We start from the raw sequence: 22,308 nt of genomic DNA, 5'->3' as shown, positions 1-22,308 counted from the left end.
CGCGGGGGGCGAAGCCGGCGGGCGTCGGGGCGTCCCTGGCACCGGCCGGCGCTGCGCCCAAGCCGCGCTGCGCTGGAGAGGCCCGACAGCAGAAATCCGCCTCAGAGGAAGAGATTTCTTTGTTTGTGGTTGCTTTGGGTTTCGTGATGTTTGCGTTGAATAATTCATGACAATATTATCTGGTGACTGGGCACTGCGCGTGCTGGCATCGTTCTGGGGAGGAAAATAACGCTGAAAACGCTGGGTTTCCTGTCACGCAGCCACGCTCAGAAACATTAAAACCCTTTTGAAGTTCAGTGCTGGCAGGATCCGAGCGTGTGGGGTTTTGTGTTACTGAAATTATGTCGTAGATTTAACGCAGGTTATAGTTGGTGGAAAAATTTGTAGTCCTTGTCAGCAGCGGAGCAAACTGCTGGCGAAATCTGGGCTCTGGATGCGGTTCGTTTATTTTTGCACTATAGGTGAAGTAGGGTGCTGATTGACAGGAATTTTATCATCAGCTTAAACAAAAAAGGGAGGCTTTTTAACTGAAATAATAGGAAACAAAAACATTTTGTGTGGGTTTTTTTTCCTTCCAGCACAGTTTTATTTTGGTTTCAAGAAAGTGGTTGTATGTACTGACTGAGAAATTAGATGTAATTATTAATAGAATGATGGATGTCAAGAATCACCTTTTTTAACAAATAATAAATCAACATTTATATATGATAGGTTTTTTCCAGTAAAATTTACAATATTAGTATCACTTATTTAACAAGCTGTCAGTTATTACTACTACCAGTAAATGTTGCCTCAAAGCCAAAGTTGTCTCCGTTTCAGCATTTTGCTTTAGGTTTGCATTAGTGCTGTTGTACAGATCTGCCTGTTAACATGTGGGCTCTTCCTGATGGTTTTTACAGATGGTTTATCAGTTATAATGTTTAAACTGTTCTACATTTAATCTTACTTTCAAGCAAATATCTGCTTGCAGGGGGTTTGGGTATTCGTTTATTTTTAAAACATCAACTTGGAATGAAAATTGCAGCCCTTTTGTATTACATCAGGAGAATTCCAAACACATATCTCTTTTTACCTATTTTCTGTCGTAATTTAACCCAGTGATTCGGTTCTTTGTCATTTTCTCTTTCCTGTTCAGTGATTGATGAAGCGTTGTCCGAGCGTTCCTCGGCGTCCCCACCCTAGGCAGAAGCGACGCTGGGATTCGCGGGGGCTCGGGCTGCGATCCCGCGGCGGCATGGGGAGCGGGGCCGGGCAGTGCCCTCCCCGTGGCGGTATCGATTTGCCCTTCAGCTGTGCGCAGCGCGCAGGGAACCCGGGGCCGGGCGGTTGATTATCCACACCACGTCTCGGGGAACAGTATTGACCCACGGCCGCGCGCTGCCTATGGCTCTTGATTTTTCACGCCGTCTCCATGACACTGGTAATAAAACATCGCATCTTACTGCTCGGCAGCTCGGGAAGCCAGCCCACCCGGCCGGGGAGCGCGGCCGCCGTTCCGGAGAGCGTTTCGTTGCGGGGGGAGAGGCGGCGGGGCTGGCTTTGGGCCCCAGCCCTGCACTGGGCTCCATCCTGCCCGGTGGCCCCGGGCTTGTGGGAGGGGGCTGGTTCGGCGGTGCCTCGCTGCCGCAAATCCCAGAGAAGAAGGTTATGTGAGGCTCCGTCAGCACGGCGTTTGAAATGTTTGGAGAATTAAAAGAATCCGTGTGGGTTTCAAGGAAAAAAACCAAACCGAACAACCCTGTTATGACAAGTGAGACAATGTAAAATGTCAAGGTCACTTTTAAAATTCTAAATGCTTTCATAGTAAGTTCTAAAATAATTATGACAAATAGAAATATCAACAGTTTAGCTGCTTTGTTTTAGCTAGTAAGTATAATGGTATAATTATTATATTATATTATGGTATAATTTACTGTTAAATGGCCATATCTTGAAGGAGATTATGGAGTGGAATGCTTTGCAATAGTTTAATCTTTTACACTGATATTATATTAGTATATTACACTGTGCTTTAGATTATTACTGCGAACTGCTGCTATGGGGGGACTTCTTTGTTTTTCCCATAAGAACTGTTCCACAATGAGCAATTTCCTAGTATTAAGCCGCACTGGGAACTCCGTTCTGAAGTTTGAATTAGAATTATTTCAAATTCTAGCTCAACTTCGGTGTATTTTCATACAGTATTTGCTGTTGAATCCGCGTAGCGTTTTCCGTTGTTGCTGAAGTAGTGGGTTTGTGACCAGAATGTCTCAACTCCTCCAAGCCACGGAATGCCGGGGCAGGTGACGGCTCGGCGGAGGCTTTCCCGGGCCGGCGGTGAGCGGAGCAGCCCTCGGGGAGATGCCGAGCCCCCTCCACGCCGAGCGAGGACGATGGCCCAAAGCTCCCTGTCAGAGCAGAGGGTTTATTTTTGCGTAGCGCCTGGTGCCGCGTCCGTCAGCGTGACACCAGCGGTCTCCGGAGCGGCCTCCAGCAGCTCGGTGTGTGTTCATCACAGGTGATGGTCTCTCTTGGGAAAGCAAACTGGCAATGGAGGGAGCTGCTGAGGGTCTCTGCGGTCGCCAGGTCTGACCCCCTACACCTGAATCCCGCACCGCTGGGCGATGGGTGTCTTCAGGGCATCGTCTCGTCCTGAGCTTAAATCTGCCAGTAATGGAAAATCTGCCAGAATGATCATACTTTGTTTCAGTAATCAGTTGTTTTCGTTATTAAAGCTCTATTTTGTTTCCAGTCTGACTTTGCTTGAGCCTAAAATTCTGAGCAGTAGGTCCTGTTTCACACTGAACTATTAATTTGCAGAAGAAACTGTTGGTTTATTTTCTGCACGCGGCTGCTGCGGACCGTGGGTGAAGTCCCGCCATGGTACGTGACCAAGCGCCCCGCTGGGGCCCCTCCGGGCTGCAGGGACGCTGGCCGGCCCCCCCAGCCCCGCGTGCTCTCGGGGGTTGCGCCCTTCGGGTTTTCTTGCCCAGCCCCAGCCCCTCGCCGTGCTCTCCTCGGGCTCTAGCAGCAGCCTTTAGGATAGGACGGGCCCTTGTGGGGCTCCAGGAGAAGGGCACCAGGTCAGCAGTTCTTCTGTTTGCGGCTGCATTCCACACGACAGCGATGAACCAACGGTTAGTCCGTCTGTCAGCCAGCCTGGTCCGTGAGTCGTGTTTGCCTTTCTCACAGGAATGTATGAGGCTGCGCCAAACACCGTCCAGAAGTCTTCTGCGTCAGGGTGTGGACTTTTATCGTCAAACCCAGACATTTCAGTCAGCTGGCTTGATACGGCCGCTTTTCTGTAAAGCTACACGGTGGACAGTGTTTACCTTATTTATATTATATATATTAATATAGCTTATATTTATATAAATGTTTAGTTAGTATCAATTCATATGAAACACGCCCTTCTCTGTGGGGTTTCACATCAGGTAAATAAGGCTGTAATTCTTCAGGTCTTTGTCTTTGCTCTTTAAGGTACAAGCAATACCAGAAGCTCTCTTGGTTTCCGTGGAACCTCCTTGTTTTTCTGACGTTCGTGGGAGTCTGTGTTAACAGCCCATGGGCTCTCGGGCTGCTTCGCTCAAAGCTCCTACGTTTGGCTACGACTATCAGCGTGCATCTTACTCGTGAGGTTTTTATTTGCAGATTATTCTGTTGCAGTGTGTTCTTTTGTGTGAAGAGAAAGCTCAGCAGTTCTAGGCCAGGTTCTGAGAATACCTGGCAGCGGGTATGAAGAAGTCTTTCATCTTGCACGTCGGCTCTGGTTTTGCCAGCAGAAAGACATGAATTATCGTTTTAGTCCTCCGGTGTCTGCGTGTGTCGCTGAGAGGTTGGGACTGAGACCTTGAAAGGAGCGAAGCGATGTGACAGGGACTGGGTGTAGGGAAGGGACCACAGGTCTGGCGGTTTGGCAGCGGCTTCCTGAGTGGAAATGCAGATGTGTTCTGAACTGGTGGCTGGATTGGCATCAGGTCTCGTGGCCAGAGAAACCTGAGGAGTTAATGCCCAAGAGGCATGTATTTTTTTTCTCCTGCGGGGTGCCAGTGACTGGTTTTGAGCTGAGCTGCAGTCCTGCGTGGGCAGGCAGGGTCGCTGCCTCCCCTGCAGCTGGGGCGGGCAAAGGCTTCCCCGGCTGCGGAGCTCGGGAGCCCTGGCTGAGTTTCCCTGCTCGAGAGCTGGTGGGATTGCCCTGGGAGCAGCTGGGACTCGCTGCGAGCGAGGCAGTGTGAGGGCCACCTCATCCCATCGGGCGCCTTGGGGTGGCCCGGAGCTTTACGGCCGGTTTTCCAGTGCTAATGCTGAAACTTTGCGCTTACGCGTGGTTGTCTGGTAGAGCTTCAGTTTCCACGCTCTACCTAAACACTGTTCCAGCCCGGAAAATCAGAAAGGTACGCTCTGCCCAAAATTCCCATTCTGCTTGTTCGTGTGACTTTGGACAAATTTCCTCCCATTTCCATTTCTAAACTGATGGATGGCTGCAAGGGAAGAGCGTATGGCTGCATCACCTCTCCGCTCCTCCCGGGGAGCTCACGTCCAGGTTGCTTGTGCTACACTCAGAAATGAAAACCCAATGCGAAATGTTTCCAGCCTCATTCTGTGCCTTATTTCTATTTCAAAAAGAAATTACCATAAGGGCTGAATAACAGCTCTAACAGAAAGGCTGCTGTGCAGTTAGCCTAACGCGTGTGTGTGTTTGTACTTTTTTTTTTCCTGTACCTGTGTGATCTCCTCCCACTTCTGTTCTGGCTAGTGGAAAGCTGTGTCCGTTTCAACAGACAAATACTCGCTGGCGATTTTTCTCCTGTTGCTGTTCGTTGTTACGTACCGGTGTCCTTGCTAGGCTGACCTTTTCCCGGTGCTGCGTTAGGCCCGCGTGTGGCTCGCCCTGGGTGGGAGCTGGGGGGTGCAGAGGTCTCCCCGCCGCGGGGGCTGTGTCTGCTGAGTGGCTCGCTGCGATGAGGGGTGTCTGAAGGTGCTGCCTGCCGCGGCCCGGCGACTCCCGCCGTCGCGGGTTTTACGTCTACGCGGAGCTGCCTTCAACCGAGTCACAGAATCACAGAATAGTAGGGGTTGGAAGGGACCTCTGTGGGTCACCCAGTCCAACCCTCCTGCCGAAGCAGGGTCACCTACAGCAGGCTGTAGAGGACCTTGTCCCGGTGGGTCTTGAATATCTCCAGAGAAGGAGACTCCACAGCCTCCCTGGGCAGCCTCTTCCAGTGCTCCGTCACCCTCAGAGGGAAGAAGTTCTTCCTCATGTTCAGACGGAACTTCCTGTCGCAGTTACCAGGTATTGCAAAGGTTAAGCTTTATCAGCTGCGCGAAAAAAGGTTGAGGGCTCATCAAAAACTTCCATCCTCACAACCTGTCGACCACAATTTGATGATGATTATTGATTATTTCGCAGCCTTTCACTCACTCTGGCACTGCGGCCAGCCTTGATATACAGATAGGGCTGCGGTCCGGCTAAAATAAGACTCCATCTTGATAATGGACTGAGATGAGATACTGTTATTTGATAAAGATAATTGATGTTTCGCAGTGAATTGGAAAACAGCTGGGAGTGCAGCAGGTCGGCGGCTGCTCCACCTGCGAGCGTGGCCGCTGTTCACCGACCATCGCAGCGGATGCGCTCGGCCGCGGGGCTCTGCAGGCAGCACGCCGGTTCAGCGTGGCTGGCAGCTCCGAACCAAAAAGAAAAGACTTGCCCCGAGAAGCACAGCTCGATTTTGCAGTCACGATGGAGTTTCTCAAACCCATCTCTAGCTTAGCTTAGCATGCTTTTGCTGAGACACCCTGGAGATTTTGGTTCTGCTGCTTGGGATGTGCTTGATAATTTATTTCAGGTGAGCTGGTAGCTTAAAATCCTTCTTTTTTTTGAGTATTTATGCATGGCATTTGAATTGGGCAAAACGCTACTGGAAAAAGTTGAAATTTGCTAAGGGAAAATAAGGCGTAGCATGTGTCCAGATTTCTTCGTTCTCCTGAAGTTTTAGCTCATTAACTGAGAACACAGCGCATGCTTATGGTCTCCCATCTCTGCGCCTCTGTTGGCTACGCCTGTGCAGCCCCCGGTTTTGAATTGATCAAGGTATCACTCACGGCGAGCTCTGTTTGCCCGAGTTCCTTTAGTCCTATTAGAACCTGTGTAACCTCTAATTAAGCAATAGGAGATGGCAGGGAGGGGGTTATCGTGAGCTAATGACAGCCCAAGTGTGTTGTGTGGCAGAGGGTTCATCTGTGTGCGGCTAATCCTCGCGGGGAGTGATTATCTCCTGATAAACGTGCCACGCCGCCGCGTCTGCTCCTGCCGCTGCCGGCGTGGCGGAGGTAGGCTTCCATCCCCAACGTCGTTTTTACCATCGATTTCTACAAACTGACAGTTTTGAGGTTTTCTGGAGCGACTTACATACAAAGTCGTGACCCAGGAGACGTGCTTCTTGCTTTTTTGTTTTTAAATAAATGTATTTATTAAGAATATGCGAACCAAGAAAAAATGCAGAGTCATTTTTGCCAGGCTAGAAGCAGTCTCAGCAGGTTGAGTGCAACTGAAGGTTCGTGTTCAATTTAAAAGAATATTTTGCATAAGACTGTAAATTACCATCAACATGCAGTTGAAATTCCTTTCTGTGGAGGCACATTACATTAGAGACAGCAGTGACAGGATGAGGGGTAATGGTTTTAAACTAAAACAGGGTAGGTTTAGGCTGGATATAAGGAAGAAATTCTTTACAATGAGGGTGGTGAAACCCTGGCAGAGGTTGCCCAGAGAGGTAGTGGAGGCCCCAGCCCTGGAAACATTCAAGACCAGGTTGGACAGGGCTCTGAGCACCCTGATCTCGTTAGCGGTGTCCCTGCTCGCTGCGGGGGCGTTGGACTAGATGAGCTCTAGGGGTCCCTTGCGACCCAAACCAGTCTATGATTCTATGCTACAGAAAGAGAGTGATACTCTGCTCCTTTTTTCCAAATTGAACCAGAAATCAGTGTTGTCAGACTAGAGGAATACTTCAGGTGACTAGATTTTACGATACGTGATTGTCGTTAACTTTGGAATGATGGGACAATATTCCTATCTGAAAGCTGCCTAATAATATTTTGCTGATCAGAGTCTCTAGCACTGTTTTAAAGCCAAACCAGAGTTAGTGTCATTAGTCGTTACTTCTACTCGTGATGATCCATAAGCATTATCTCCCGCACCCTCTCTCTTCGGGGGTTTTCCCCGTTGTGCAGGTCAGCAGCAGGCATTTCGTGTACTCGTGCGAGGCATCGACCGCAGAGGGACGCGTGAGCTCCGGCACGAGGTCTTGGAGTTTCTCTGCCTCTCCCCGGCTGTACGTGAAGCCCAGAAACCTGGGTCGTTATCTCTGTGTGAAGTTACGTTGGGTAAATTCTTGCTGGGTAACAAGAGTCCACCCAAAAATCCCTCGATTCCTCCATCCCTGCAGGCCATCCGATAGGTTTTTCTTTTCGCTTAGGAGTGTGTTTGGGCGTCTAATGAGAGCCTGGCCCTGACGGAGTCACTGGTCAAAGGCGTTAAAGCGTGAGCAGCGAAGCTGCCGGCTGCTGTTACATCTCCCGTGCCTCGTAGCAGCGTAGGAGCTGGAGCCTCTTCCAGAAAATACAGCCGCTGTTCTTCCCCCCGAGAGGGCTCCTGCTGAGCAGGTCCGGGGATGTTATGGGAAGAGAGCAGCCTACCTCCAGTCCTGTGCTCGGTTTTAGGGGATTTTGGGCTGGTGACCTCAGCCTGGGTACTCTTCGTGCCTGGTGGCTCCGCTCTTGGAAGCGTGGAGAATTCTCTCCGCAGACAGAAGCTCTTCACCAGCATTGAGCCATGGATGTGACAGGGTTGTATATGCAGCTGTATATTTTGATGTGTAATGTGTGAAAACTTTGTCTTCAGTAAAGAAACCTGCTGAAGCCAGTGTCATTGCTGTCCCCGACAGGGTTCCAAGTACACGAGGGGTTCCCAGGGTCTGGACGCCAGCTGGGACTTGTGTCCCCTGCACATAGAGAATGGCTTGGTAAAGTGCATGCAGGGAAAAGCACACAGTCAAGGAAGCCCTAAAATGCTCTTTATTCATTGATTAAATCCTGGTTTTCATCGTAAATATTAGAATTGCATTTCATAGAGATACTTGTAACTGATACTGAAGTGAGCCGTGCTTAGTGTAAACCTCCTGCACACCTGTAGTACTGGATGTGTAAAGGGCTTGTCATGAAAAGAAGTGGTTCGTTTAGCTGAGTAGTGTCTCATCCTTTAGAAGCTTTCCTCTGTCGTTGCTCCTCGCCCTGGCGCTGGCTCCTGCCGGGGCGGTGGCTGCGGGGAGAGCGGCCGGAGGAGCAGGCGTAGCTGGGGAGCCCCAGCCCCTCCGTGGCATCGCTGCAGTGAGCATCCCTGCTGGACGTAAAAACTGGCATTTTCATTGCAGGATTAAAGAGAAGCCTGAGTTTTGGTCCGGTTTATTTCAAAGCAAAAGATGCTTGTTAAACATCGGCTACAATCAATACTGTTTGGTCCGGGATACTTAATGTGGCTCACTGCAGAATGAAAATCAGAGCTTCAGCAGTCAAAGCAGTAATTGAATTGTGCGTAGTATTATTTTATTTTGGTACCTAGATGCCTTTGCAAATTTTTATTCTTAAATAAGGCACAAAATGATTTCATGTTGTATTTGGAATGAAGAGTTGCTGATGTCACGTGGCTCGTTTTGGTTAAATTTGATTACTGAATTAAAGAACCGTTCTCAAATACGGTATTTTAAAGGGAGGAAAAGAAACATAGCTATCCTGCAACTGAAGCTCTAAGTGCCTGTACTGGCACTGTCGCGCTGACAAGCTCAGATGCGGCAGGAAAACTCATCAGTGGAAACACATCCTCAAACCACAGGTATGAGATAATTAGCGAGTGTAACCTTTTAAACAGGCCCAAATCCTTTCCTCGCTGGAGTTGGGAAGGGAAGCCGTCAGGCTGCGGAGCCAGTGCCACCGTGCTGTCCCCCAGGCCCGCAGCCCCCGCGCCCCGGGGGCGGCGTGCTCCTGCTCGGAGCACGTTACTCTGTAGTAACGTACACACGGTGGTAACAAGCGCTTTGCTGGCAAGCGGGGCAGGGGTTGAAGGGGCCGTGCTGCGGCTGCCCCGGGGCTTGTGTTTTCATGTCCTCGTCGATACGGAGGCAAGCCTATAGCCTGCAGTAGCTTTATCCCGGTTTTCCGAACATGCCCCATAATACAGTGGAGGGATTTTAGTCTTTTTTGTTGGAACAAGAAATGGGCTTATCCCATCAACAGCAAATCCCAGGTATGCAATAACAACATAGCCACTTCTTGCAAGCTTCTCAGCTGTCTTTTAAGAGCAGTGTTTAATTACGCCCCGCTGGTTAGCTGCTGGTAATTTAGCAGCACACTGGATGAGAGTAAACCGTGCTGACGCGCTGCGGCGCGGGAGGCTGACGGGGATTTAGCCAAGGTGTGAATTTCCAGCACGCTGACTCCTCCGCATTAACTCTGCGCTTGGATGTTGTTGATTTGCGCCAAATCTGCCTCTGAGTGTTGCAGATAAATCTACTTTGCACATATAAATATATGCATTAAGCTGCGAGGAACACACGCAGACGGGGAGTCCTGAGTACAGCCTAGCGAGTGCGCTGGAAATTCACGCTGTAACTCCACTCCGGCCTCCCAGCCGCAGCTGGCCGAGTAATGAGGCCTCGGGAATCACTAAATTTGCTTTTTAGGTCACGCTCATCGGCAACACTAGTTTGCTAAAAGGCAGGTTTTTCTCTTTCTGTACTTTTTTCTCGTTGGTTTGGAGGCTGGTTCAAAGCAGCTCGCCTGTTCCGCCTTTGCGGGCGTGCTGCGCTTGCAGGTGCAGGGACATCTTGTTGGCAGCGGGAGGGCAGGGACAGATGCCAGGGGAGGACTGCGAGTCCAGGCGCAGGCATCGGGAGTGCTCCTGAATAATCAAAGTTAGTAAAAATGAAATTATAAAGCGATTCAGCTGCAGCTTTCTGTGCAACTCTTACGCCTCAGCTGCCGGCTTCCACAGTGGAGAGCCAACAGCGTAATCCGTTCCACTAAGGGTTTTTTCCTTTTTGAAGTGGTACAATTCTGTATACAAAAGTCAAATAGACTGGAAAAAGGTATTAAACTTGCTGACCGGCCTCAGCGGCCACAAGGCTCCCGCTGCGTTACAGATTTATTACAGCGCTGAGTTGGTAGCATCCCTTTGAGCAGGGACAGAAAAGTAGGGATACGGATTTTATACCAACGTCTGTAAAGAAAATTGAGTTTCCATGTATCTAAAATTAGATCTAATTTAGCTGTTACTTCCTATTCAGGCACTGTTTCCCCCACAAAAAGTGGCCTCGACTCTGCTTTTTCCCCTGTACAGAACGCTTTTTTCTTCAGGTGCTGCTAAAGGAGATCTCTGGAGCTGCCCGAGGAACCATCCAGCTGGGAAAGGGAATTAGGATATATATATATATATATTTTTTTTTTTTTTACATTGTTCTAATAACTTTTGTGAGAAATAATTTCTCAGAAATGCTGTTTTTGGTAAAGAGAGAATCCCTAGGTTCCCCTGTGCAGACTTGGCAGCGTTTAGCCAGAGCGTTTGTTGTCAGTCCCCTCTGCGTGTAAGAACTGTCGTCCTTTTTCCTAAGGGACTGTCACTGCCTTTGAAGAAAAGCTGGAACAAGAGCGTATGCAAATACCGTTGAGAAACAAAGTGTAAGTCTGATGTTCATAACTTTCAAAAATCACATTTCATTTTTTTTCCATATTTTCAGTAGAAATAGAGCACTAATGTGCATTAAATGGCGATGGTCGAGCCGGGGTTTCTCCCCGTAGGGCTGCCCGTGGCCAACAAGCACGTATTTAAACACGAGTCTCTCGCTGTAAACGTGCAGAACTGTTTAAAATCCTGTTGCCAACACGTTTTTTTTTTTTAGCTAACCTATTTCTCCAAGCTAGACGTGACCTTTGTGAATGCGTTTTTGCTTTCAGGGGTTTGTTGTCTGTTAGGGAAAAACATGGTGCTGAGCTCAGGCTTTGTGCCTGACTGCTTTCGGCTTTGCTTCTCACAGCCGTGAGCACCAGAGCGGTGGGTGTCCCACCACGGGGACGGCCGTACGCCGACGGAGCAGGGACTCGGCGAGACCCGCTGAAGCCGGGGAGAACGCTGCTGCCGGGGCACCAAGCAAGGAAAAGCTGTATCCCTAACGTATTTAATAACTCATAACCAGAAAAATTTGTGAACATATTGTCTCTTATACTTTGTCAGTTATTTGGTAGTTGTTCATCATTAATTGTTTTAAGATTTCATAGCTGTAAAACAGCATCTAATGCTCCAGGGAGGTTGTGGAGGCTCCTTCTCTGGAGATATTCCAGCCCCGCCTGGACGCGGTGCTGTGCAGCCTGCTGTGGGTGACCCTGCTTGGGCAGGGGGTTGGGCTGGGTGACCCACAGGGGGCCCTGCCAACCCCTGCCATGCTGGGATTCTGGGATTACTGTTACCATGAGTGAATTTTCCTAAAATGTAGAGCAGTTGTGTGAATTAAGCAGCCCTGATAGTATTCACAGAACACCCAGCTGCATTTTGGCTACAAGGCCCAGAGCACTTCATCCTCTTAACTTTCCACCCATCCCAACCATTGTTTAGTGATGTTTTAATTGCAAAATATTGTGGAATATGCTAATGTCCATGGTCTTTGTAGTATGAAAATACATGCTTGCTTGATGGTAGAGGAGTGAAATGGTTGTTAGTTGGAGGACTGTTGTCTCAGTGACCTGGGAGGTGCCGGCGAGGAGGGCGAGTCCCTACGCACTGCGTTCCTGTCTAACACCACTGCAGGGCCGAGCGGGCGGCACGGCGTCCTCGGGGAGATCCCTGGCCGTGCGTATTGCACTGGGAGCCTCGCCAGTCTTCCCAGTTAGGTAAGGCATAAACAATTTAAAAACCAAAGTCAGAAAGCTGCTGTGTTTTTCAAATACGATGGCACTGAATCACCACGTGTCAGCCATCGTACACAAACTGCTCCGTGTAGATTTAGACTTGTGAGAAAAAGTTTTCCAAAAATTTTTGAATTGAGGACTGCGATTGCCAAGTTTCCACTCGTTTTGATAATCCTGCTGCTGATGCTTGTGACCCTTGGAAGAGGATGTGAATGGTAACTGTGGAAAGAACCAGCAGCATCGGGGAGTTCTGCAGCAGGTGACGGTTTGCCGAGGATCCCCTGAAGATCTGGAAATACGGCCGGTGCTGATGAGAAAATCAGAGCGAGGAGCGCTGAGAGTCGGAAGGCTGGCTTCAAAATGACAGCAGAGTTGCTTTCCTAGAGTCTGCAGGGCAGAAGACACTTCTAGAAGGATAACGAAGTCCCCAAACCCCACTGTCCTGGCGGGAAGCACTGATCTCGTTAGCTTTTCCGACTCCGCTGGAGTTGCTGAACACGTTTCTTTAGTCTCGGGTCACTTGAGGGTTACGGATTTGTGTGTTTTGCAAATGCATTGAGGGTCTGAAGTCAAAGGTTAAAAATACTCTGGTGCTCCAAATACGACCGTGACATTGTTCTAACTGGTTTTTCTTTAAAATTTGGGTGACTAAAGCTGGAACTGGAAGGGAAGAGCTGCATCTTCACGGAACTGTTTGAGGACGAGCGCTTCTCGCTGTGCCAAGAATCCCATAGCTCTCACAGCTCCGTCTCGGCCACAGCTGAGAGGAATTTTGGCCAAAGGGTACTGAGCAAAATGCACTTTGACTGGAAAGAGTGGGAAACTTATGGGAACGTTGTGCCTGGCTGCAGATCTTGTGATGGTTCCTCGAATACAAAAGGAGACCACCTGGGATTGCTGCGACCACGTCTAGCTCGGCACCGGAGAATTTTCGGGGGCTGGAAATGCGTCGTGCTCCAGCGGCTATGTACTCTGATCATCAGCTGTCAGATAGAAGTCAGTGTGTGTAGGCAGGGGAAAAGCAGATTTTTGATGGGTTTAACTCTCTTTATGAAGCAGTAGTTCCCCAACGGTGAGTAACTGCGTAGGAAGAGGGGATGCCTGGTGTATTCCCGTCTCCTGTTAACTCACTGTAGGGCAGCGTCTCGTCCTTGGTCCAGTTAGATTTTATAACAGCTTTTTCTTTCAATAGAGGCTGGTTTTTGATGAGAATTACGAGGTTTTGACAAACAGTATCTGTAAGAGAGCACATTCTTTGTCTGTCTGATCACTGGCTGGTGCTGTGAGCCATCCAGGGTTATCTGGGTGACCGTTTATTTCTTCACCGAAGTTTCTTACGTTTGAACAAGGCTGCTCTGTGAGCTCGGCTGTTTCAGCACAGTTCCCTGGTAAGAGTCGTATCAGACTGCTGTGCTTGCTAGGAAAAGAAGGCCACCTCTCCGTTCTGCTCCCGAAATCTGTTTTAATAATTCTGATTTTCACTCTCACTTTTTAAAATCGCGGCTCACGCGTGAGCCGCGTGGCCGGGATCATCGCTGTGCTCGGTTCCCGTCGCTGGGCTGTGTTCCCCGTGGCTGAGCAGCCGTGCTGGCAGGGTGTTGCTGGGAGCGCTGTTTCCCCAAAATTAACTAAATGAACTTACTTTGCCTTTAAAATTGAAAAGCTGTTACATTAATTTCACCAAGCATTTCTCACGCTCCCTCGGACCAGCGCGCTGCTACCCTGGGCTCTCTCCACACGGGGCTCTGCTGTGATGCACCCTCTGATCACCCCTACACCACGCGGCCTGGATTGCTGTCATTTATTGTGGTTTAATCTTGTCTTTTAACAATTTCTACGGCCATTCCCACTACGGATGTGATTTGCATTTTGGTAGTTGGTTAGATGCAGTCTGTGTAACAACTGGTAAATCTGGTCCACGCTGGGGTTTTTTGGGGAGCGTTCAATGTCTCTCCTCCCTGTAAAGTGCTCTCTGGCCCCGGGGCAGGAGCCCAAACGTCCTCGCTGCCACTGAATGTCGGCCTTCAGAGATTTGTGGTTCGAGATCTAAAGCTTTCCGGGGCTTCCCGCAGTGAGCCTGTGCAAATCCGGAGGCCTGGGGTTTGTCCAGTGTGAATGTTGTCTAGGTTCCTACCTATGGTTGTGGGGTTTTTTTTACATAAACTGCTTGTAGTTATTGTTATACCCCTTTGAGTAGGGATTTAAATCAGTTCTTTTAAATCCCACAAAATACTCTTTAAAAACCTAGAAAAAACAGCAAGCACTTTCTTCTTCCATTTTCTTTGGTGAGAACATCTGAATCATACTCAGAATTCATGTTTTAAATTATTTTCCTAGCAGCTAAAGCATAAAGCTGAGCCTATGGGCTGCTGAAATCTCTTTTAAAACGGTGATTGTCGAGGAGGTGTGGATCTCCGTCACAACACCAAGCTGTCTCGCGCACACTCACGTGGAATATTCTGAGGTCACATCACAGCGTTCTAAACCTTTCGATGAAGCACAGCGGCGTGAGTTTCGGAGGAGAAACCCCTGCTGATACTGCGGAGTGGCCGGGTGGTGTGTTTGGGGGGGGCAGTTCACAGGCGTGCGGGTTTTGGTGGTCCACGTGCAAGTCGTTCCTGCGGTGGGAGCGTAGCAGCGTCGTGAAGTGGCTTGGGGCTGGAGCCGGACGGTTTGGGGACGGTTTCAAACCGTCCCGTGACACTCGGGTGGCTCCAGCTGTCGCCTGATTTCTTCTGGATTAAGTTCGGTGGAGAAAGGAGCTGCCTTATTTTCTGGTTGTCATTTGCCCAGGAAGTAGAAGCAAATTGTAACGAGGGGCTCGCAGCGGGCGAGCCTCCTAACAAATGAGAGGCAGATATTGACTGACAGCCGGCCTGCCGCTCCGTGATAAATGTGTTTTCGTAGATGGCCGTTCAAGGGCACTTTCTGCTCCCGTCGAGTGCTGCCGTCAGATCACGCACGCTGCGTTTGAACACTGAGCAACTGTAATGGCTGATGCACGACTGTGTTACTGTAAGGTTAAAAATTAAGTTATATATTTTACTAAGCTTAAAAAATGCAATACGTATGCTAGGACTTTATCTTGATATTATTGAGAAGCCACTTAAAGGAGAGGAAGAAATTAATTGAAAGATGCAAATATACTCTTTTTCTCAGTACCATCCTGAAATTTTTACTGCAGTTATTAGTATTCCCAGAACTAACAGAGAAATTAAGTTATTAAAGATACTGAAACTGTTTTAAGTTAATAGTATTTCAGATATTTCCACTAAATTGCTTGGAAAGTAGGGATCTTTTTTTTTTAAAGAATTCATAAAAGCCTTTGAAGGGCTATCTTGAAAGAATTTACTTTTGGTATGAAAAGTGAAGCAATATTTTCAAGTGAAGCCGTTTAGTTTTGCATCGCTTTGTTTCTCCACAACCTGCTGCTGCAGGCAAAGAGGAGATGCACGTTCGGGGAAGCAAACAGACAAATGGGTCCCGGGCATCGTTGGGCGCAGCCCGGCGAAGGGGCTGTTCATCGCCTCGCGGCTGGAGTGAGAGCAGCCGAGCCGGCGCCCGGGGCTTGGGCTCCCCTTTGGGGCACTGCTCCGGAGCGTTGATTTGGATAGAGTCACTCCGTAGTCTGGTTTTCTGGTCAGCTCAGAGGCTGATACTAATTCCTCTGCACCGTTTGGGCTCTGTATATGTTCTGCAGGGTTTTGCACCCTACGTTAGCATTAAAATCCAACTTGTAACTTTTAATTAAAGAAATAAAAAAGGCCAAGTTATGTTTGCCTGATGTGGAATCCCGCGGTGCATGCCACTGGTAGGGAACCTAGAGAGGTACGTGCGTGTCAGTGCGGCGCTGCCAGCCTGGTTTTCTTCGTGGCTCGTTTCTAAGGATGGCTGATCCGTCAGACCGAGCTCTGCTTAGTAAGATCTCTTCTAAAAGTGCATGATCTTTGATTTAGTTGGGGGAGGGGGAAGTGTTCTCAGTAGTGCCATCAAGACCAATGATTCTCAGCTTAATATTTCAGTTGTTATCTGTCTTAAATTAAGCTTTGCCTTTAGCGTGAGGAGCTTTAGATCTGTGATGTGTTTATGTTCTCGTATAAAGTTGCATTTGTACCTGCTTTGGAGAACACTTCTGGGAGGTGGCTGCAGCAGATGGCCCCGGCTTGGCTGCTGAAGCTGCCCCTGAAGCCACTGCCAGTGGCTGCTCGCTGATCCACCGAGGAGTCACAGAATCGCCGCCTCCTCCGTTTTCAGGTAGCAGCTCCTTGCCCAGGGGTGGTTTGTGTCCCATGCAAAAGTTGGAGCTGATCCTTTCGTACTGCTCCACGCTAAAAGCAGGCCCATCTCTTTAAGGGCGTTGCTTGGCCGTGGCAGACCTCTGCCGTTGAAGGTCTTTCGCGTGGTGGGTGCTGGCAGGGCAGTGCTGCTGGGGGGTGCGTTAGGCACGTGGCTTTCTCCGTAAGAGGGTGGTTTGTTTTGCTTTAGTGAAGGTAACCCTAGAGATTGGGGTTATCAGTATCTAATAATAAAGACAGTAAAATATTAGTATGTCTCTATAGCAGTACATCAGTTACTTTATCAATTTAGAGTATGCATTTCAGTATATTTATGAAAATAAAATTGCTGCAGTGAAACAGTATTTGTTTTTTATGACACCTTTAACAGAATATTGCAGCGCAACGTAGAGTTCACCAAATATTGGACTTAGAATTAGATTGTCATAGCTTCGGTATATCATGTGTTACAGGACAGTGATGGTGGCAGGTGCAGAAGTCAAATGGTCTCCCAGGAGCATCCGCCCATTAAAAACCAATTGCTTGGGCAGAGGGGAGCTGCAAACAGCTGCACGCCGTCCCACCCTCTCTGCCGTGCAGGATTAAGACCATTTCCACGCTGGTATCGCACAGATTTTTTGCCTACTTTTCGTTGTGTGCTAATATAACCGTTTTGGAGCTGAAAAATTGCGAATAGTAACTTGGTAGCAGTGCCAAAGAGCCCGCATTCTGTGTGGAGGCGTTGGTGCTGTAATCCCGTCCTGCCGCGCTCAGCACCGCAGCAGAACGGTGCCAGCCAGGGCAGCCTGAGCACCAAAGGTACGCGGGCAAGCAGAATATTTTGAAGGAGCAGCAATCATTTGTTTTCGATACGCTTACTCGCTGGCCTCGGAAGTGCAAGATGAGCATTGCAAAGCAGACGTTTAGATAGTGCACTAAAAAATAAATCTTGGCTTGAAAGGATTAGCATCAATTAGAGAAGCCTTTCCTTTAAATAACAAAGCAGATTAATTCCCTCAAGGATCGTACTTATTGGAACACATTTTCAGTTGTAAAAGAGCAACAAGTGTGCTAGTGCTATTGATTTTCTACCTTTGTATTACCAAAACATATTTTATTGACAAGTATTACTTGCTTGTTAAGTGCTAAAGAGTTTGATGGGTCTAAACATCGGATCATCTAATTAATTGCCCTTTCAAACTTTCAGCCTAAGCTGTGGTGATTACATTCAAGAGGTAGGTTTGGGGTTCTGTTGAAGCTCACTCGCCTTTTAGGTGATGAACAAGGGGTGGATATATTGATGGGTTCCTCGTAGATACGGCCAGCTTCAGATGCGCTGTGCCGTTCTGAGCAGGTCTCCATCTCCAGCGTCCCGGTGATGGGCACAGGAGCACTGCTGCTAATTTCGCAGCCCAGTTAAGCCCTGCCAAGTCAAAGCTGGCCCGGAGCCTCCTAATGCAGAAAGAGCTGCTGCTGGGTGTTTTGGAAGAAGCGCTTCGTGCGCTTCTGATGGCAGCCCGTCCTGGGGAGCCACGCTGCTGCTGGGGGGGGGACCAGCCCTGGGTGCTGGGCAGAGCGGGGTCCCAGCCGTGGGAGGGGCTCGCATCGCTGGGCTGGGGCTGCGAGGGGGGGCGAGCTGCCGGGGTTTGCCCGTTGTAAGATGGGCAAAGTGCTAGAGAAGATGTGATACAAATGAGTCTGTCTCATGACAAGCATCCTTGCCTTGTGCCGTTGTTAAGAGGTAACCTCAGGTAACGAGCAAATGAGATCTTAGCGGTGAGTCTGACCATGGAACAGGTGAGTTATTTTTCATGGTGTTTCTGGCATACACGTTTATATTGTTGGACATTGCACAAAACAAGTATTTAATGCTGGTGAGACCAGGGCTGTGAGTGTTGTGCGTGAGAAGGCCCTGTGGCTTGTGGAGCTGGCAGAAGCGGCCAGCGGCACCGGCAGAGCCGGGGGGGGGTGCCGATCCCCTGCCTGGCCTGTGAGGACCCTGCCGCTGCCGTAGCGCTGCGCAGAAGCGGGTGGTACTGGGCTGGGTGGCGTTAAATATCGTCGGTGGTCGTCCAGAGCTCGGAGTCCCTTCCTTGGCCTCGGAAAATCTTGTGGTGGCAAAAGGTGTGCTGGTGAAGGCAGGGGTTGGGTTTGTGCCGCTGGCGTTCCCTGCCCACTGCCGAGCCAGCTGGAGGCTCCTGGGCATCCCACTTACAGCCTGCTCTGGGGAGGGCCAGTATTATGGTTTTTATAATTTCCCGTTACAGACACATTGATGTTCATATACCTGACAGATTACTTTGATTGAAAAACTGGGTTTGGCAGGGAGTGTGCTCACATGATGATTTAATTCTGGTTTATTGGCGAAGCAGCTATTAGAACACTTAGAAGAAACTGCCGTGGTATTTAAGACTGAGCGGCGTGTGCCTGGGTCCCAGCTGATCGGACGTTCCAGTGACGTGCGTTCGTGTGGCGGGTCATCCGGAGGCACGCAAGTGCTGTGCAGAAAGGGCCTCCTCCGTATTTATTAGTATTTAATTTTTACTGACAGTAATGGTCACCCTCAGCTTTCCAAAAAAGGCTTCATGGACATGTGCGTTTGTGTCACTGAGAAGTCTGTTCCGCACCGTTGCGGTGCCGGGCACTGAACCCTCTGCGGTGCTGTTCTCTCCCTCTTGCCAGACCATCCTTGGCCACAAAGGACCCATCACTGCGGTGGCGTTCGCCCCCGACGGCCGGTACCTCGCCACGTACTCCAACTCCGACAGCCACCTCTCCTTCTGGCAGGTAAGGGAGCGTGACCGGCCGGCCGGCTGCGCCCACGTCGTTAACGAGCTCACGGCTGGGACTTCCTTTAATTGTTCAGTAATGGTGCGGTACGTAAGGACATACTGACAACAGGCAGGTCCCAGAAGCAAAGGCAGAAGCTGAAACCTCAGTGTGGAGTTCTGTCACTCACCCATCAATTCCAACAGAGAACGAGCTTTGTGAACACCTCTTTTTTTAATTTATTCTTCTGTTTGTTTTGGTAAGCCTGATGCAGAAGTCTCGGGGCAAACACTGGCTCCCAGTACCTACGTTCCCTAACCACACTGACAGCAGGGAAGCCAAGGTACAAACAGCAGAAAGAGAGTCTGAAACAGAAGCAGAAACGGAGAGTCAGCCCACCGTTTTGTGAAGTGTCTAGAGGTTTCTTTTTTGTAAAATATGAGCAGTCATCGTCTTTGTAATCTCACGTCAGTAGGAGTACATTTTGTTAGTTGTAGGCTGCTGTCTACATCCCCTAAGCAGGATTTATTTTTCTTTCTTCAAATGGCTTTAGACTTAAAAATTTGTTATTTGGAAGCAACTGATCCGCTGAAGCGATGCGTGCTATGGAAATCATGGAGTCTCACAGCAATCAGACTACAAAACAGAACTGGGTGTCCCCAGAAGTCCCAGCCGTGCTCTTTAACATGCCTCCCCAGTTTTCGGTGTCATTCGGGAGTTCTACAGGTGCCATAAAAAATTACTAAATTATTATCCATCACTATATCGTGCGCTTTCAGAAACAGTAAATGAGAACAGCAAGAATCTTCATCCATCAGCTGCGTTTATGCAATTGAAGTACTCGGGGAAGATCTGGAAAGCAATCAGAGCAGATCTTTTAGAATTGGCAGGAAAAAAAGTCAGGCGTGAGTTTTAAATTGTGACCTGCCACACTCTGCTGGGTGTAGGAATGGTCACTTTCAAGTGGCTTTTACATGAAGAGTTAAATATTACCTACACATTTAGTTTTAAAATGTGACCTCGTGCACTAGTGATTTTTCCCTTCTGTGTTCTATTTGGCACTATTATTAATGCAGGAAAATCAGTAACATTAGTCATCTTAAAAGGGTTATTACTCAAGATGATTTAAATTGTGAAAATGTCAGCGGTGCTTGCATGCTCCCTGCTAGAGATGCCGTGATTTACACTCTCTGACACCGCGCTGCTGCCGAGAAGAGCCAGGAAAAAGTAATGGCTTCTGCTGTGCCCTGCTCAGAATTCAGGACGTGGCGTCAGCAAGAACGCGCCTTAAATGTCCCCGGATTTGCCAAGGCTCCGTGGGGCGCGTCTCGGGGATGCGGCCGCCTGCGGATGGGAGTCCTAGGCTGGCGATGCGTGCCGCTGGGAAGGTTTGCCAGAGCACAGCAGCGCTGCGGGAAGTGGGGGAGTTTGTGTGTCTGGGTGGGTTAGATCAGAGCCTCTCATATTTAAAAACGTGGAGCTAGACAAGATGCATCAGCAATAACCGGCCTGCTCTCCGAAGAGTGTCACTCGGCAGATCGCTGGAATGGCCTCCAGGTCTACCAGACAGCAGAAGAGCTCTTGCTGTGGGGTTTTTTCTGTTCGTACCTATCGTGACGACTGCTCTCTATTCTGCATATCTTACTCTGGTGTTTTTATGATTTTGATAAATAATATTCTAGCATAAATATAGTCTTCACAGAATCACAGAATGTTCGGGGTTGGCAGGGACCTCTGTGGGTCACCCAGCCCAGCCCCCTGCCCAAGCAGGGTCACCCACAGCAGGCTGCACAGCACCGCGTCCAGGCGGGTCTTGAATATCTCCAGAGAAGGAGACTCCACAGCCTCCCTGGGCAGCCTGGGCCAGGGCTCCGTCACCCTCAGAGGGAAGAAGTTCTTCCTCATCTTCAGCTGGAACTTCCTCTGCTTCAGTTTGTGCCCGTTGCCCCTTGTCCTGTCGCTGGGCACCCCTGGAAAGAGTCTGGCCCCATTCTCCTGACACCCACCCTGCAGATATTTAGAGGCATTTCTAAGGTCCCCTCTCAGCCTTCTCTTCTCCAGGCTGAACAAGCCTAGCTCCCTCAGCCTCTCCTCGTAGGAGAGATGCTCCAGTCCCCTCCTCATCCTCGCAGCCCTGCGCTGGACTCTCTCCAGTAGCTCCTCATCTTTCTTGAACTGGGGAGCCCAGCACTGGACACAGCACTGCAGATGGGGCCTCACCAGGGCAGAGTAGAGGGGAAGGAGAACCTCCCTCACCCTGCTGGCCACACTCCTCCTCATGCACCCCATAGTCTTGTTAATATTTCATGGGTTCTCATTAAATTCTGATTGTGCACGCTTATGTTTAGCGTGGCTTTATCGCTTCCCCCCAGGGAGCGCAGTGAGGTCTGATCCCTGAGCCCATCAGATCTGCCGTTGTGCCTGGTTGTGCGTCGTGGTCATGGACCACCAGCCAGACCACCCAGAGCTGCTGGGCCCCGCTCTAATGACTGTAACGAAGCCTGGTTAGAGGCAGCCCGGTCCTGGGGATGGCGGGGATGCTGAAGTCCGGGAGGAGGTGCGGGCGCGTGTCGCGGGTGGTGACCCTCCGCGGGAGCCACGGGCAGGGTGGCTCACCTGCGGGTGTCTCTGCAGATGAACACCTCTCTCCTGGGGAGCATCGGCATGCTGAACTCCGCGCCCCAGCTCCGCTGCATCAAAACCTACCAGGTGCCCCCCGTCCAGCCGGCCTCGCCGGGCTCCCACAACGCCCTCCGGCTGGCGCGGCTCATCTGGACCTCCAACCGCAACGTCATCCTCATGGCCCACGACGGCAAGGAGCATCGCTTCATGGTCTAGGGTAAAGTTCCTCCTGGCTGTCCCTCTGTCTTGTCCCTCTGCTCCTCACACGGGGTGCCCGCGGACTGGGTGGGCTCGGCCGGGCTCTGCGGGGCGGCTGCGCTGACGCCGGCCGCTTTCTCCTTGCAGCCGGGAGGAGGAAGGCGACGGCGCGGGGGGAACGTGCTCCGTGCGTGGCGCAGCAGGGCGGGGGATCGGCGGCACGGCGACGGCGCTCCTCGGCCGGACCCGCGGCGGCAGGGATCAAACCAGGCTTTGCAGCCGGGCTGAACCCGGCCCGTCCGCGCTGGGCGCGGGCTTGGCGCAGCAGCCCTCGCGGGACGCCTTTTCCCTGCGGAGACTCTCACGGAATCCCGGTGTTTACCAAAAAGGCTCGTGTTTACATGGACTTTTTCCTAGTGCCCACTGAACGGTGGCGGGTGAGGTGTCTTGGAGCGAGGCGCTTGGGTTTCGTAAGGAGGGGCTGATTGCCTCGGCCGGGGAGGGTGGAGTG

General features: G+C 50.1%; 1 protein-coding gene across 2 annotated transcripts in view; it reads left to right on the top strand.

Annotated features, from left to right (window-relative positions):
* The window catches only part of LOC142365552 (WD repeat-containing protein 7), a 128,748-nt gene extending 106,717 nt beyond the window's left edge, over positions 1-22,031 (top strand). For both annotated transcript variants that reach the window (XM_075446415.1, XM_075446413.1), the window contains 3 exons: positions 18,891-18,995; positions 21,612-21,816; positions 21,945-22,031. In XM_075446415.1, coding sequence (XP_075302530.1) covers positions 18,891-18,995; positions 21,612-21,815 — 309 coding nt within the window. In that variant the 3' untranslated portion in view covers position 21,816; positions 21,945-22,031. The remainder of the gene's footprint in view (positions 1-18,890; positions 18,996-21,611; positions 21,817-21,944) is intronic.
* The last annotated feature ends 277 nt before the right edge of the window (positions 22,032-22,308 follow it).

This window comes from Opisthocomus hoazin, chromosome W, assembly GCF_030867145.1.
Source record: "Opisthocomus hoazin isolate bOpiHoa1 chromosome W, bOpiHoa1.hap1, whole genome shotgun sequence".
NCBI lineage: Eukaryota > Metazoa > Chordata > Aves > Opisthocomiformes > Opisthocomidae > Opisthocomus > Opisthocomus hoazin.
The sequence above is the reverse complement of the archived record's forward strand: the minus strand, read 5'-3'. Positions and strand labels throughout refer to the sequence as shown.